The sequence below is a fragment of the Kryptolebias marmoratus genome, linkage group LG5 (genome assembly GCF_001649575.2).
Source record: "Kryptolebias marmoratus isolate JLee-2015 linkage group LG5, ASM164957v2, whole genome shotgun sequence".
NCBI lineage: Eukaryota > Metazoa > Chordata > Actinopteri > Cyprinodontiformes > Rivulidae > Kryptolebias > Kryptolebias marmoratus.
Genome location: NC_051434.1, coordinates 13,854,640 through 13,869,559, shown reverse-complemented (window position 1 = coordinate 13,869,559; position 14,920 = coordinate 13,854,640). Strand labels below are relative to the sequence as shown.

Here is a 14,920-nt window from a genome sequence, read left to right as displayed (position 1 = left end):
TGAAACCCGACTCTCCGCTGATTGGTCGAGGGCGACCAGGCCGGAGTCACGTGGCTGACTTCTTTGGTCCAGAGTAAAAATGGGGTTTGGTGTAAATCTAGGGTGTATTGCTGTCATATATCACGGCAGCTCGTAAAAACGACACTGAGGATTCTTGGCCAACAAATCAGAGAGAAAAAATATGAGTTCTTATTATGTGGATAGTCTTCTTTGCAAACCCGCGGCGGGTTGTTCTCTGTTCCCGAGCGCAGAGCGAGCTTCCTGCAGGATTGGACCCAGCGGAGAAGAGCAGGGCTCCTCTCGGACTGCTGCGGCCGCCCTCGCCTTTGCACCATGCCTCTCTGGAGTTTACAGCGTCAATAACGCAATCCAGAGCCGCCCCGTGTTTACCTCAGGCTACGTCCGGGGACAGGACACACACACACAGCTCTGCAGCCCTTTTGAGCCGGGCAGCTGCTGCCATCCGGGGCCGGGACCCCTCACCTCTCCGCCGGACAAACAGCACCGGTTGTACCCCTGGATGCGGGCATCAGGTATGTTACCAAAACACAGAGTGTTTTTTTTTTTCCTGACGAAAGACTAGGAGACTTTCCCTGGCCTTTAGCTGTTCGATTAAATTCGAGCAGCTCGCTTGCTGCTGCTGCGTGGAAAGAATCGTAAAACTTTTATTGCGCAACTAATGAGTTCTGCAGCCATAAATTCATTTGGCCAGAGCTTCAGTGTGTTCAGTGTGCGCAGAGACCTTGCCGCTGGGGGTTTTCCTCTGCACTCCTATTACTCTTCCAGCCTCTTCTCCCCTTTGTGGCTGTAAAAGAGCCCGGCCTGTTGTGTAAATCAGCTCCCCTGCACTCTGCAGCCTCTTTCTAATTGAGTCTGTGCTGCAGAGGCTCCATTCCCTGAAAACTTGGATCAATATGCAGCACTAGCTTTTCCAAATGGATTTAAAACACAATGAGAGCCCATGTTTTGCATATATAAATATATTTTTGGAGAGGGGGGAAGAAAACTATGGCTCCTTTGGTGTGCATCACTTAGCTGGCTTTTAATTGGAAAAGCCTGCAGGATCTTAAAGGAGGCATGAGGCAAACAGCCCAGCAGGAGGGCTTTAAATCGGTGCAGAAAAGCTGAAACACACGCACACACACACCCACATACTTGTGCATGTGAGAAGTGTGATTCGTGGGGAAATGTTTTGTGGTGATGTGAAAATATGAGCCACAATTAAAGGGCAATTACAAAAACATTAAAGACTTCCTGTTGTTTCCAGCCACAAGTTTTTATTACCTTAAGCATTATTCAACAATTTACTGCAATATATTTCTTCTGCAGACAAATGCATTTGGAAGTTTTATTTTATTTCTTCGTGTGTGTTTAATTCCAAGCCGCTCGTCTTTGTCCTCCTTAGATCCGAATCGAAAGCGCGGACGGCAGACCTACTCCCGGTACCAGACCCTGGAGCTGGAGAAGGAGTTCCACTTCAACCGGTACCTGACCCGCAGGCGGAGGATCGAGATCGCCCACGCCCTCTGCCTCTCAGAGAGGCAGATCAAGATCTGGTTCCAGAACCGCCGGATGAAGTGGAAGAAGGACCACAAGGAGGAGCCGAACCAGGAGGGGAATCTCGGTGACGTTCAGGCCGAACCTGGAGACGCGGAGCCCCAGTCCGCTGCGGAATAACCACAAAGGAGAGAAGAAAAAAAACTAAACAAAACTAATAATACAATAAACACTGGTAATATGGTTGGGATAATAAGGGAAGTTTACACACGTGTGCTCATGTTTGAAACTAAAAGAGAATTTCGGACATTTAAAGGAGTTGTGCGTTATTTTTTCTAAACCCGAAATGCGTTGAACAAAGCTCAAACATTAAAGATTGAACTACCTAAACTAAAGATGTTTCATTTGAATATTAAGCGACATGATATCCATGAATGTACATTCCGTTAACAAAACTACTACCTAGTTTTTTTTTATCTTCTCATAATTAAATTCCGACGCGGAAATTTAGGTAAAATTACCATGAAAATAAGAATAACTGGAAATATTTTTAAATTACTGTGAAAGTGTGCCTTTAAGACAAAACAAAACAATTTAATTCTATTCTATTTTTAAAAAATAAAATAGAATGCTTTTTTAAATTGATTAATTAAATCACTGCATTTTATTTTTGGAGTTTTTTGTTTAACCACTTCCGGTCAATTATTTCAAAATCTCACTCTTGTTATTATTATTATTATTATTATTATTATTATTATTATTATTATTATTATTATTATTATTATTATTATTATTATTATTGTTATTACTTTCCCCCCAGTTTCGGGTGAGCTCATACCAATGATTTTAGACATTTACTGAAAAACAAAACAAAATAAATTTCCGTTTATCTCTGCTGACATTGCTTTCAATACCAGACTAAACATTTCCTGAATGTCTGAAACAGACTGACATGCAAAGCTATAAGTTATTTGTACGTTTCAGTGTAAAAATGTCTATTTTGTGAGCATTAAAGTTGTAAATTATCCGAACGCCGTGACGCATCTTTGCTCAGATCCTTTATTTTAACTGTGAAGCGTCGTGCGAACAAATGCTCTAAACACGAAACTACTCTACAGCCATGGAAATAAATGAAATATGTGAATGAGCCAATAAGTCTTTAATAAAACGTCTTGTACCTGCCCGTGTGTGCTCATTGAACAGCGCTTACTGATGATCAGAACATCCGTGACGAAAGCTTCGCAGAATAATGACTCTGAGTGGAGTAATGAGTTGCTCAGTGTTTTTGTGAGTCCAGTAATAATAAGTTGCTCTGTATGAGTCCGGTACCAGTCCTGAACCATGTTGGACGCCATGATGTGGGCTTAGATAAACAATGAAGTTGAAGAATGTGAACTATGAGGATGCGAGATGGGACAGGCTGCAGGATGGAGGGGAAATTACTGTTGAACTCTGCGTTCCTTCTCCTCTCTCGGTATAAGATGGCGCCTGAACCCACCCTCCCTCCCTCCCGTTCCTCTCGCTCTCCCTGCGCCCTCCTCCCACCCCCAGCCCGCGCTGGGTCATAAATCCGTTGTTGTTTATGAAAATTTACAACGTAGCGGTTCAACTTTACGAGGCGCCTCGGCTTCCCATTGGCCCGCAGCTCGTCACGTGGCAGCGAGCCGTGAACTTGAACTTTTTTTTTTTATATATCTCTATATATATATAATTTCCAATAGCGGAATAGAGCTGCCTTTCATTTAGCCGGGCTCGCGTGCTTCTGCAGGGCTTTTCCCTCCCGCAGACCTTCACCAGCACCTTTTTGGATTCTATTTTGAACAGGTGGAGGACAGACTCGTTCGGACTTTGAGACATGCCTGGATCTTCTGGGCTCCTGACGCGTCTCGGCGCGATGGGTGGAAGGAGCCCCCGGCGCGTCACTGACCCCCCAGGAGTCCCAGTTTCCGTCCGAGGACTCAGCTGGAGGTTCTTCTCCGCCTGCACCTGCCCACTCCCTCCCCTCACCTCCTGTGTTTACAAGCAGAAATCTTCACGAGGTAAGGCAGCTGCAGCTTGTCAGTAAAATGCACCGGTCTACTTGTTTAAAAATACATTTGTTCTTTTTTATTCCAATTTCAAAATCCTTTAAAAGAAATGTTAAATATCGGGATGTTTGCTTCACACAGTTTGCTTCATCTGTTCAATTAGCTCCTAGTTTTTTTTTATTTGATCTCCTGATGATCTCCGTGTTCTCCTGTCATGTTAACATTATTTGTTTGCTGTTTGGATTTACAAAATGTGGGATGCTAAAAAAAATCACCGGCGGACAAGAATATGCGCTCTTTGCTGCCCTCCTGTGGAGGAACTGTGGCTGCAGCTTCGGTTTGTTTTGCTGCAAACCTCCGCCTGCAGGTTGGGCATCAGGTTGACCTCTGTGTGCGTTTGTGCATTTTTCTTTGGAGAGCTCAGCCACGTATGCAGACATGCAGGCTTCAAAACCTCCGCGCATTAAGCTGATAAATGCTGATAGTGAAAGATACTAATCTATGCAAAACAACAAGGAAATGAGGGCTGAGTGACCTCTGTTTGTCACAACGATTTTCTTAGTATATATATTATTCTTTCTTTTTTCTTTTTTCTTTTAAATAAAATTGTCCTAACGCAAAAATATTTTTTAAATTATGTTTCTGATTGTGATCTTGATTATTTGTGTATTTAAAAAAGGTAAATATGCACATATTCACTTTGCATAACATTGTTTTTGATTCAAATTTTTTAAAGTTTATTTCGCTTTATGTGTTTTTCTATTAAGTTTTATTTCTTTAGCAAATAATTTGTGCGAAAGGGAAGCAAAATGTTTCAGTATTTTCTTCCTTTAAATAAATCTTTTTTGCAAAAGGTTCTACCAAGATTTCATATTATATATTTTTCCATATATTTATTTATTTGCGACATCGTTCCTACACACTGATGAGTATAAAGAGGCCTCTGGCTGCGAAAGTTTCGGGTTTTACTAGATGTGTCTGTGGCTATAGGTGTGTTAGTGTGTGTTGTTGCCTGCAGAGTGCACTGCCTTCCTTTTTTTCTTCTTTTACGAGTGACCCCGCCACCCCCTCACCCCTTCACCCCTTCACCCCCTCCCTAGTCTGACATGCCCGACACCAGGAGCGCACTCGCACTTCTCTGCTTTCATTTCATTCCCCGATTTCGTTCCTGGGTGTGTCCCTGCCTCAACTCGGAGAAATAAGTTTCGTGGGAACTTTGCCGCCATTGGCCAGCCCCGAATCAGCTGCTGTAGCTTCACAGTTTTGGCAAACACACGCAGAAACACGCGCTCTGTGCACAGTTCTGCCCACCCTTTGCAGCGGGCTGGAGGACACCGTGTCTCCTGGCGGTCTGCTGCAGCCTGAAAGGGCCACGCGTACCTGCGTTTCCCGTGTTCGGGAGGCTGAAACACTGTTTTTTTTGGGAGGGAAATGGGCCGCTCGAGGAAGAGGGGGAGGGTAGAGGGCACATGGAGGGAAGTAGTGGACAAGTCTCTGCCTTGGGAGAGACCGAGGTGCCATAAAAATTCCTCAAGAAGAAAAGCAAACGGGGGAGCGCCGGACACTGCGCCAAGCACGGCTTTATGGAGGCTTCTCGCCTGCTTCAAACTATGAGCTGATTCTGTTTTTTTTTTCTTTCTTTCTTTTTTTTTTTTTTACTGTTGGCTTCTCACCATTTAAGCTGACTAAAATTCACAGCTGATTTTTAAATCAAAAGCATGTTTTGTTCAGATGTCACCTAAAATGTTGGGTATAATGTGTCAATAATTTTACACGCATCTACATCTAATTAAAAAGTTAAAACTTTATTAAAAAATTGGAAAATGATGTTGTTTTTTTCTAATAGATTTTGAGCTAAAACGGGCCAAATTAGTTTTGGTGGAGCATATTTCAACAAAATAACTCATTCAGTCAAAAAAAGGGACTCAATCACAACATTAAAACATTTATACCTGATCTAAGATTTTTAAACAAAGACTAAATACTTAAAGGGACATTTCGCTGTTTACAAAACTGGATAAAGTAGTATTTGTTCAAAGGTTTTAAAAAAACAAAATGTGGCCCTTTTTAGCTGGCTTCAAACAAAATCACGAGCTTTTACAAAAACTTTAAAGCTGTCTGGAATCCCCTTTTACCCCAGTTATTCTAAGAGACGTGGTGCCTTATAAAACCACATTTTATTCGCCCCCAAAGTATCAAATCTGAGCATATTTTGTGTTATTTCTTCAATTGCTTCTTTTAGACGCAGTGCTCCACACTGTTGCCTTTAGTTTCTCATTAAGAAAGGAATAAACAAATTTGGGTTATCAGACTTAAAGACAAACCAACAAAAGCCTCAGCTTTTGGTCAGATTGACTTTTCAAAAGTCAGAATGACAGAGGAGTCGCCGGCAAAATTAGACTAAAACAACGTGGCGTTCCGTCCAAGCGGCCTGCGATACAGCTATCATCTAAACCGCCTGCAGTTTGTTCAATTTTAACCTGCTTATAAACTGTGTCCCCGTGGTTATATACAGCCTCTAGATGTGGTTATTAAGTTTTCAAAGTGACACAAAAGTCGGGCTCTGAACGACACTCTCTGTTGCGTTATTAGGTTTTGTTTTTTCAGCTTCAAATTTCTCTCCCAAACATTTAATCATCAGTAGTTTTTTCCACATACAGTTCAGTTGTTTATGATTATAAGAAGAAAAGGAGAGAAATAACGCAGTGCTCTTCTGAATGGGCTTTATTAGAACTGTGGTGAGTGTTTCCACACTGCGCCCATCACGACGTGCATAACAGATTCTGATCGAATTATTCCTCTTTCTTTATACACCATCATAGCAGAGATTGCGCTCTCAGCATGTCACTTGTTGTATTGTTTAGGAGTCTCTGTGTGTGTGTTTTCTTTCTTTCATTTCTTTTTTTTTTTGCCGCAATGGTCGTTAACCTCTGTATGACCCCCGTGTGGAGCCCACGCCTCGAAAAGCGCCGCAGACAGTCAGTGCAACAGTTGCGCCAGAGGATGGCGCAGCGCGACAGTCGGAAAACCCACCACAGCCCTGCCTCCGAGTCTGCCCTGAGCCGAAGAGCAGGGAGGAGGAGGTAGGCGGCGCGCGCACACCCTTCTCCTCCTCCCCATCCCACCCAGCGTTTCCTGCGCGCACGAGTTTACCTCTGGAGGTCACCAGGCAGGATTTACGACTGGTCAACAAAAGCACGTGATTCCGCCTCGTACCCCATATTTGGGTGCCTACGTAAGAGAGAATCAAGTCCATGTCCCACTCATTTCCATAATTCATCATAAATTGTGCACGGGGTGCTATAGGACGCGCTAAACCATAAGAGCCACAAATCAAGAGCGCGGGTTTATGCTGTTTACGTCCTAAAGCAACAACAACAACAACCTGCAACGAGTAAAGCGGTGGAAGTGTCAACAAATGAGCTCCTATTTTGTGAACTCATTCTGCGGTCGCTATCCCAACGGCGCGGACTTTCAGTTACATAATTATGGAGACCATAGTTCGGCAAACGAGCAATACAGAGACTCAACGGCCATGCACTCCGGCAGGTACGGCTATGGCTACAACGGCATGGACCTGACAGTCGGCCGGACCGGCAGCGGACACTTTGAGCGGACGCAGGGCTACTCCCCGAACCACTCAGCGGCGGCCACCCCCGCCTCCGTGGAGCCTGTCAGGTACAGCCAGCCCGCCGGCGGCGGCAACAGCGCCGCCAACTCGTCCCTGTCGCCCCCTCCCGAGCCTCCTCTTCCCTGCGCGTCGGTGGCCAGCAGCTCGTCGCCGGTCACCGAGACGCAGCCTCAACACAGAGCCGTGAAGAACTCCGTGCCCGCGCCGTGCTCCAGCTCGAACGGAGGGGGAGGCACGCTGCTGCTCAGCCGGGACTGCGTGTCCAGTAAAGCCTCCCCCCTGGAGGAGGAAAAACCTGCGGGAAGCGCACCGACAGCCACCCCTCAGAGTGCCAACGACTCCACGCAGCCCCAGATCTACCCGTGGATGAGAAAACTCCACATAAGTCACGGTAAACTGCTCGGTTTAATGATCTTCTATTGATTTTGTGTTTTGTTTGGAGAGCTGGCGCTGCGTTAACTAGGGATCTTTTATAACTTTCAAGCAAAAACTAAAGAAAATTTGGCTTTGGAATATGAAAGTTTCCAAGTAAAAATGCTCCAAAATGCGTATCTCACTTGTTAGGTTAATATTTAGCTCAACCATATATTGACAAATTATAAAAAAAATCATCTACAAGGTTAATGTAATTATTTTTTTGTTGTATTTACTTATCATAGAATTTGAAGAACAGATCATTTATTTTTTTGCAATCTGCGAAAAAATCTGCTACCTGTTGTTTGTAAATGACTTTCCATGAATTTGATCCCAATTTAAATTCAAGCTTTGTGTAATTTAATCTAATATATTTGCTTATAATTCTCACCTAAAATACTGAGGTGCATAAGCTCTCATAATATCACGTAGAGACATCTGCTCGAAGTCACTACAGCGCCACTTTTTCTATATTCATCTGGAATATTTTCACGTTTGCGTCTTGCTGCATCTGATGTGTTTCCTTGCGTCTTCCTTCTGTCTAAGATTTGTCTGGACCGGAGGGGAAGCGAGCCAGAACCGCGTACACCCGGTACCAGACCCTGGAGCTGGAGAAGGAGTTCCACTTCAACCGGTACCTGACCCGCAGGCGGAGGATCGAGATCGCCCACGCCCTCTGCCTCTCAGAGAGACAGATCAAAATCTGGTTCCAGAACCGCAGGATGAAGTGGAAGAAGGACAACAAGCTGAAAAGCATGAGCATGGCGGCTGCAGGAGGGGGACTCTACAGGCCTTGATGCTCTCACCTCTCCTGAGAACGAGCCCGAATAATAATAATAAAAAAAATAGATCAAATTATTAAAAAAAAGAGATGATCAATTTCTCTTATTCCAAGTGAAAAAAGCGCAGAGACTTGTTGACGGAGGGTTCTGCAACAGCATTATGTATCATTTCCTTTATATTCTCACCGTGTTAATGCTTATGTGAGTAAAAAAAAAAGAATCATCATGTACAGTTCTGTTTAGATTTAGAAAAAAAGAAACCACATAGAAATAAATGTTTGTTTAAATTATTTCTTGTTCAGACGAGAAAATGAAAAAAAGCTTGAAAACGTCTCCCGCAAACAAATTCAGTAAATTCTGTGTGATGCACTCATCAGCTAAATAATAAATAGAAGGTTTGTGTTTGTTTTTCTCTGTATGTAATGTATATTATATGTATGTATTTATTTGTTTGATGTATTGTGCCAACTTGTCAGAAAACTTGCTTCCAGAAGTAGAACCAGCCAGATAAGCATCGTGTGTTTGCTTTTTAAGTGTGTGTGTTTGTGTGTGTGTATGTGTGTATGAGAGAGGGAGTACATGTATGGACAGAGCCTCACCCCTGTGTGTGTACAGTAGCTGTTTTCTTTTGTTTTTTTCGCAGGATTTGACTTGCTCACCTGGGCGCAGCATCTTTAAAAAACGTCTGTCTCTTGGTTTTGTTTTTCTTGCTGTTTCTCTTGTGGAAAGGTCCCACAGTAAAATTCCCTTTTACGTATAAATATATATGTATGTATGACTTCATCGTGATGAGCTTTTTTGTAAATGTTTTTTCAAAGACTGGAAGTTAAAATATGCTATAATAATTATTATTATAATAATGATAATGATGCTCATGGTGATGATGGCTATGATGGCCGTGATAATAAACTTTTTACTGGAACATCACATTGTTTTTTTTGTTTTTTCTCTTTTTGTCAACTTGTGTTAAATGTTGCTAAAAAATCTTAAGTTCCTCATAAAAAAAGCGTCGAACTTGGTTGAATTCAACAGGTCTCGTTGTACAGAAAGCTGTTACTCACCTTGCCTGCTCTGCGCGCTGGGAGCTTTTGTGGGGGTCCCCTCCTGCCTCCTGAGCCATTCCCAGAGAATTAGGTCTACTTTTTTTCTGGCTGTAAACTTTATTAGGGGCCGATTCGGGCTCTCTGACATTTGGGTGCTAAATGAATGGGGGTTTTGTCTATGAATTAGATCGTAAAAATCATCCGGAGAGCGGCCAGATAGGCTCACTGGCCATAAACAGTCACGTGGTGGCCATTAAAGTAAGTTTTATGGTTTTGGGGAGTTGACAGTATATTGCACATAACATATAATCGCAGTGACGGCGAAGCCTCGTCTGACTCTCTCTTTGCAGCCTCTAAGTGTTACTTGACCGGTGCAGACCTGCTCTGTTGCTCCCCCTCAGAGAGGACCGGACGCTCCCGGGGATGAAGAGCGCGTTTCTGGGTAAGTTTCTCCAGACTAACCGGTAGCCAGAAAGCCAGAGAGCAGCCACTCCCCGTGTTAAACAGCCGTATTATTGTATTCGCTCCCTCTCTATCCGTCCCTATTAGTCCATTACACTAATTTGTCAGTTGTGGAGTGCTGAATACTGGACTCGGCAGATGTTGCGCAGGGTTGGGTCCGGCTCATGGCTATTTAATTGCTTCCTTCCCTGTGTAACTTGTTTCCCTCCATCTGTGGTGTAAGTCATAATCCATTTTTACATGTTGGATAATTATCTCTGTGTCCATTTCCAACCCCCACAAACTTGTCGTTTTATTACATTGGACAAGTCACAGACCGTGAGCCAGAAATTTTCCACAGGGCTGCTGTAGATTTTGCTTGATAAAGTTAAGCGCTCGTGCTGGCCTGCAGATTTACAACTAGAAATGTCTGATCGAATTGTGTATGTGCTGATAACTTTTTTTGAAAGTTGTGGTTTTATCCCTAGAAAATAGGATTTATTTTTAAGTTTGTTTGTCCTGAGCGCTGCATGCGCTTCTCATGTTGGCACCATGGATGGCTGTAGACTTTAGGGCATGCTGTAAACAGTGTCAAGTAAACACGACACAGGAAGAAAAAACAACAAGGGAAACATTTAACAGGAATTCCGTTTTGTGTCAGTCCGGTCTTTTTGTGTGTTTGAGGGGGTTGAAAAGTTCAGATGACCTCTTAAAAAGTCACTCTCGCTTTGTGGTGACCTCTTGTCCGATCAGAGAAGGGGCGAGACCGGTCACCAGCGGACACAGATTCCAAAAGTGCATGAAAAAAGAGAAATATATCTATACTATCACATGTTTTAGAAAAAATGTTTTATGGTCTTTTTATTTATCTTTTCGTTGTTCTCAAGGTGTGTCTCTGTGCGTTCTTGGTTGTCCGTCTTTTTACGCATGAAGTTATCCGCCTTTTTACGCCCAAAAAATGTATGAAAATGTGCAAGAATTCATACAAATAGCGTGTTGTAAGACTCAGGATAAAGAAAAAATCATCTTCACTCTTTGTTAGTCGCCTGATGTCTTTTTCTGAAGCAGAAGTGTCGAATATACAACTTCCAGACTGAAAAAAATAACGCAAATAGAAAGGTTTAATTCTTCGATTTAGTGGTTTTTTAAAAAAGAACACTCTTCGATGTACTTTTAGCATTTTGAAATAATGTAATGGTTAAACTGGAGTAAAACAAAATAATTATTCACTTAAAATACTTTCATCACAAAGATAATATATTTGACCGTTAGATTTACTGAAAAAAGTCTGATTAAAAGTTTAAACCGTTGCGCATTAAAGAGGTTTTGCGCTTTGATGTTGATTTTCTCTTGGCTCGATTTAAATCATCTATTATCTTTAGATACAGAATAAAATAAATGGTTTTAACCCTTCCAGTTGCAAAAAACTAAACACTGATAAAAGCTTGTTGAATTTCAGCTATACAGTCTTACATATAAACTAGAGCCACCCAACACAAAATCACGGCGTTTTGCTCTTTCTAACTTCATTTTGCACACAATGAAAATACAACAGGACGTACTGAGGGTGCGGATATTTGGACCTGGAACCCCTTGCCAATATTTCAAAAGGAGACATTTCGACAGGGCCCCATGTGCGGCGCGCTGCCAGGCAGATAGAGGAAGACAGGGGAGCGCTGCGCAGGTTCATCTGGAGGTCACAAAGATGAATCTGCATCCTCTCGGAGCCACCAGCAGAGCTCGCTTTAGGCCAAGTTCACTGTCACTCTGCTGCATGGAGAGCGAGAAAAAAACAACAACCTCTCTCTCTCACACACACAGACACCCAAAAACAATTGCACGCACACATGCCCTCACGTTAATGACAGGTTTTCTTTTGGCGTTTGCCTGTAAGCACAAAGCGCACAAATGAAGTTACAGGGGGACGGAGAGAGCCCGTGGAGGGACAGAGAGCGTGAAGGGAGAGTGTGGGAGTGAAACCTGAAGAGTTGCCTCCAACAAAAACTTCTTCCTCCTCTGTTCTGCTTTGCTCTGACTCTAATGAATGATTTGCATATTTTATGGCCCTATCAGCCTTGAGCTGGATGATGCTGTCACTGGAAACAACCCAAAGACGCGATTGCATTCGGCGCTGGCAGCTCATCTGCTTATCAAATTTGTGAAAATGACAATTAGCATAGGAAGATAACTTTTTTTTTTAAGGAAGAGAGTAATGCGAGGAGTTGAGGNGGTATCTCTGTGGGACTGGGACTGATGAGGGAGAGATAGTTGCAGAAGAGGAGGAAAAATTGGGGTCAAAAGTTTATGCGCTGAACAAGCCTCCGTCATCTGTTCTCTCGCCTTATAATAGCGATCTTGACTCTCCACACAAAAGGCAGAATAGCTTTGCATTACATATGTTGCACGGTGCACTCCAGGTGAACCCTGGAAGCGCAATGACCTCGCGTTTGGGACCGGGGAAGGGTGGGTGGGGGGGTGAAGCTCGCCCCCACCCCTCCTTCCAAGCAGCAAGATTGAGTGGCTGGCGTTTTATTAGGGCGGTTGATTGGTGAATTTCCTTTGAATAAATTGCATTTGATATGTTTAGGGACGAGGGCAAAATTTGCATTTGGAGGATTGATACTCTCGACCCGGTCACAGGGTAATGAGAAGGCCCACAGCCGCCCCCACCCCTCCAGAATGAGCCCCCAGATCCCTTAAAAAACATTTAGCCCCTCTCTTCCTGATCGGCTGAATAGAATCCCTTTCAAAACTAGAAATGGCACAAATGTTTTTTTCTTGCGCGTGATGAAGCGCTTAAAAAAAAGAAATCACATTTTGAACCCAAAACGTTCTGAGTTTTCCATCCGATTTTTCGGAAGGCCTGGTGGCTTTCAGACAGCAAAAAATAAAATAAAATAAAATAAAAATTTTAAATCCAGTGAAAACAGCAAAACCTTCAATGAGAATAAAATGTGAATTTGGACAATGTTCAAATAATTAAAAAGACATCGAGAACGAAAGCGTGATGTTAGATTGACTTTTATTCTTACACGCAACAAAGGATAAGATTACAACAATTTTATTTTACTTTCAGTAATATAAATACATTTTTTTACTGAACTAAAAACTAATCACATATGATGCAAATCATCTAGAAAGAACAAATACGTTTAAAACTGATTGCTTCTTTCGATCCGTAGAACTTTTATTGTCATTTAGGATGTAATGAATTAAAAGAATAAGAAATTCATAAAGCAGATTTTAGTAAATGTTCAAAATAATGTTCATCTGTTCATTTTTACATTGTTCTGACCGGAATTCTGCACCTCACTTACCTCACTTACATTAGGCGCTTAATTGAGCTTCAATTAAGCTTCAATTTCCGTACAAATATGTTTTAAAAAATTACACTATTTATGTGTATCCTATGATTTGTTCTTTTTAGCCTAAATTGGAAGTTAGGATGACTTTAAAGAAGAACTACCTTCCGATTCGTTCACTATTCCATCTGCGAGCAGCTTGTGTTTGTTGGATTATCTTTTATATTTTATAATTTCTGGAACAAAATTTCATTTCACTCCACCGCACATTTTCAAACAACCTGATTGTTGTGTTTTGTTTTTATAGGCGCGTGCAGTCTAATGTGTTTTGCATGAAAAATAAAAACAAGTCTTACAGGGCATTTAAACAGGTGTGGGCAGGGATTGTGCGCATTAGTTTGGGCTTTTGGTTTTTATTATTTGCACAGCTCGTGTCTGACTATGTTTTTATTTTGTGGCATTTTTACGAACCTGCTGTCCGTGGAGAGAAGTTAAGGCTCGCATTTGATGTTTTTGCCCCCTGTAATGGTGGCGAGAATTGTCTTACGTGGCACAAAGAGTAGGAGGAGTAAAAAAGAAAAAAATGTTGTTTTATCGGAGTTAACTCCAACCACAATGTTTCCATAAATGCATGAAACGTGTGTATGCGCGTGTGTGTGTTTTCTTTAGCTCGGATCCTTGGCACATCTCGGATGTTTTGCTCCGCCGTTCTTCACAGCTCCACACACTCAGACAGGCGACCTTGTGAGAGCACATCTGCAATCTGTCACCATAGTCACAGCACTTCTCTGATAATCTAAATTTACAGTAAACTGTCAGCGTGATGTATGCACGCCTAACTAGACCTTCACTCTGCAGTGTGAGCGCGCGCTGAAAGCTGCTCAAGCGGACTGAAATCTCAGCCTGCTGCGGACTCTCTTCTCACCAGGAGCAACATGTATTTGAAATCTAGTGGAAGGGAACTAAGATAGCGAGCGTGTTTCTATATACAGCCGTCCAGTTTTCTGTTATGCTAGATATGTATTGTTTTGGTGCGTTTTGGCGAGGCTTGCACTGACATTTTCAGGAGCTACTGCACCCAAACGCACAGCATTCTGCAGGCCTGAGCCAGATTACAGATAATACTAGAGCTGTTATCAAAATGGGTTCTTCTCACGCACTGAATTCTTTAGTCATAGTGATACTGCATCTCAAAGAGAGTTATCCGGGCTTAAATATAAAAAAACAAAAATTATCAGCAACAAGTAGAATAACCCGTAAAACGCGTCGCCACAGCTATTCCCGTAAGGTTAATTTACAGTAAGTGGATAATAGCCGAGCTGACCCAGCCTGTATTTATACACTAAAGGACTGGCAGCAGAGTGTGAATTTAGATGTCACTAGAAGTCGTCTTACCCGCTGACATTATGGTGACACATTGCCTCTCAGGTGGTCTCCTTTGGCCGCGCGGATACAGTGAATCTCTTGCGGAAAACATGAGCATTTACAATCAGTTAGGAGCCTCACAGCAACAGTGTACAAACATGAAAAGAGTCCAAAACAAAAACAGGAGACCAGTCAATCGTACTCCCAAAAAATCTACACGTTTTTTTTACATGATAAGCACTCCGAAAACAATAAAAAAAAACAACAAATAAATAAATCTCCACTATTACGCACTGCTATTTTACCTAATGCAGCAGTGTGTTGAAGCTTCTTAGATAGTTCCAAGTCTTTTGCACAGTTTTAAAAAAAACCCTCTGACAACCCACCCGGGGAGATGACCCGAGCTAAGTGCCCCCCC

At 42.5% G+C, this 14,920-nt stretch overlaps 3 protein-coding genes across 4 annotated transcripts in view; all 3 read left to right on the top strand.

Moving 5' to 3' along the window:
• The first annotated feature begins 54 nt into the window (after positions 1-54).
• Positions 55-2,678, top strand: LOC108239945 (homeobox protein Hox-A7). Its single transcript, XM_017423001.3, has 2 exons — positions 55-533; positions 1,406-2,678. Exons 1-2 carry the CDS (start codon positions 182-184, stop codon positions 1,675-1,677), a joined length of 624 nt encoding a protein of 207 aa, XP_017278490.1. The 5' UTR covers positions 55-181; the 3' UTR covers positions 1,678-2,678.
• Positions 2,679-3,195: 517 nt separating this feature from the next.
• The window catches only part of hoxa3a (homeobox A3a), a 30,039-nt gene continuing 18,314 nt past the window's right edge, over positions 3,196-14,920 (top strand). For both annotated transcript variants that reach the window (XM_017422929.3, XM_037975665.1), the window contains exons 1-2: positions 3,196-3,536; positions 9,745-9,836. The gene's annotated coding sequence lies outside the window, so the exon portion shown is untranslated. The remainder of the gene's footprint in view (positions 3,537-9,744; positions 9,837-14,920) is intronic.
• hoxa5a (homeobox A5a) lies at positions 3,548-9,278 on the top strand. Its single transcript, XM_017422988.3, has 2 exons — positions 3,548-7,546; positions 8,116-9,278. Exons 1-2 carry the CDS (start codon positions 6,943-6,945, stop codon positions 8,364-8,366), a joined length of 855 nt encoding a protein of 284 aa, XP_017278477.1. The 5' UTR covers positions 3,548-6,942; the 3' UTR covers positions 8,367-9,278.

Coding starts and splice junctions, on each gene's coding strand:
- LOC108239945 (XM_017423001.3), top strand. CDS start 182: ATGAGTTCTTATTATGTGGATAGTCTTCTTTGCAAACCCGCGGCGGGT. Junction 534..1,405: donor CCCCTGGATGCGGGCATCAG/GTATGTTACCAA, acceptor TGTCCTCCTTAG/ATCCGAATCGAAAGCGCGGA.
- hoxa5a (XM_017422988.3), top strand. CDS start 6,943: ATGAGCTCCTATTTTGTGAACTCATTCTGCGGTCGCTATCCCAACGGC. Junction 7,547..8,115: donor AAAACTCCACATAAGTCACG/GTAAACTGCTCG, acceptor CTTCTGTCTAAG/ATTTGTCTGGACCGGAGGGG.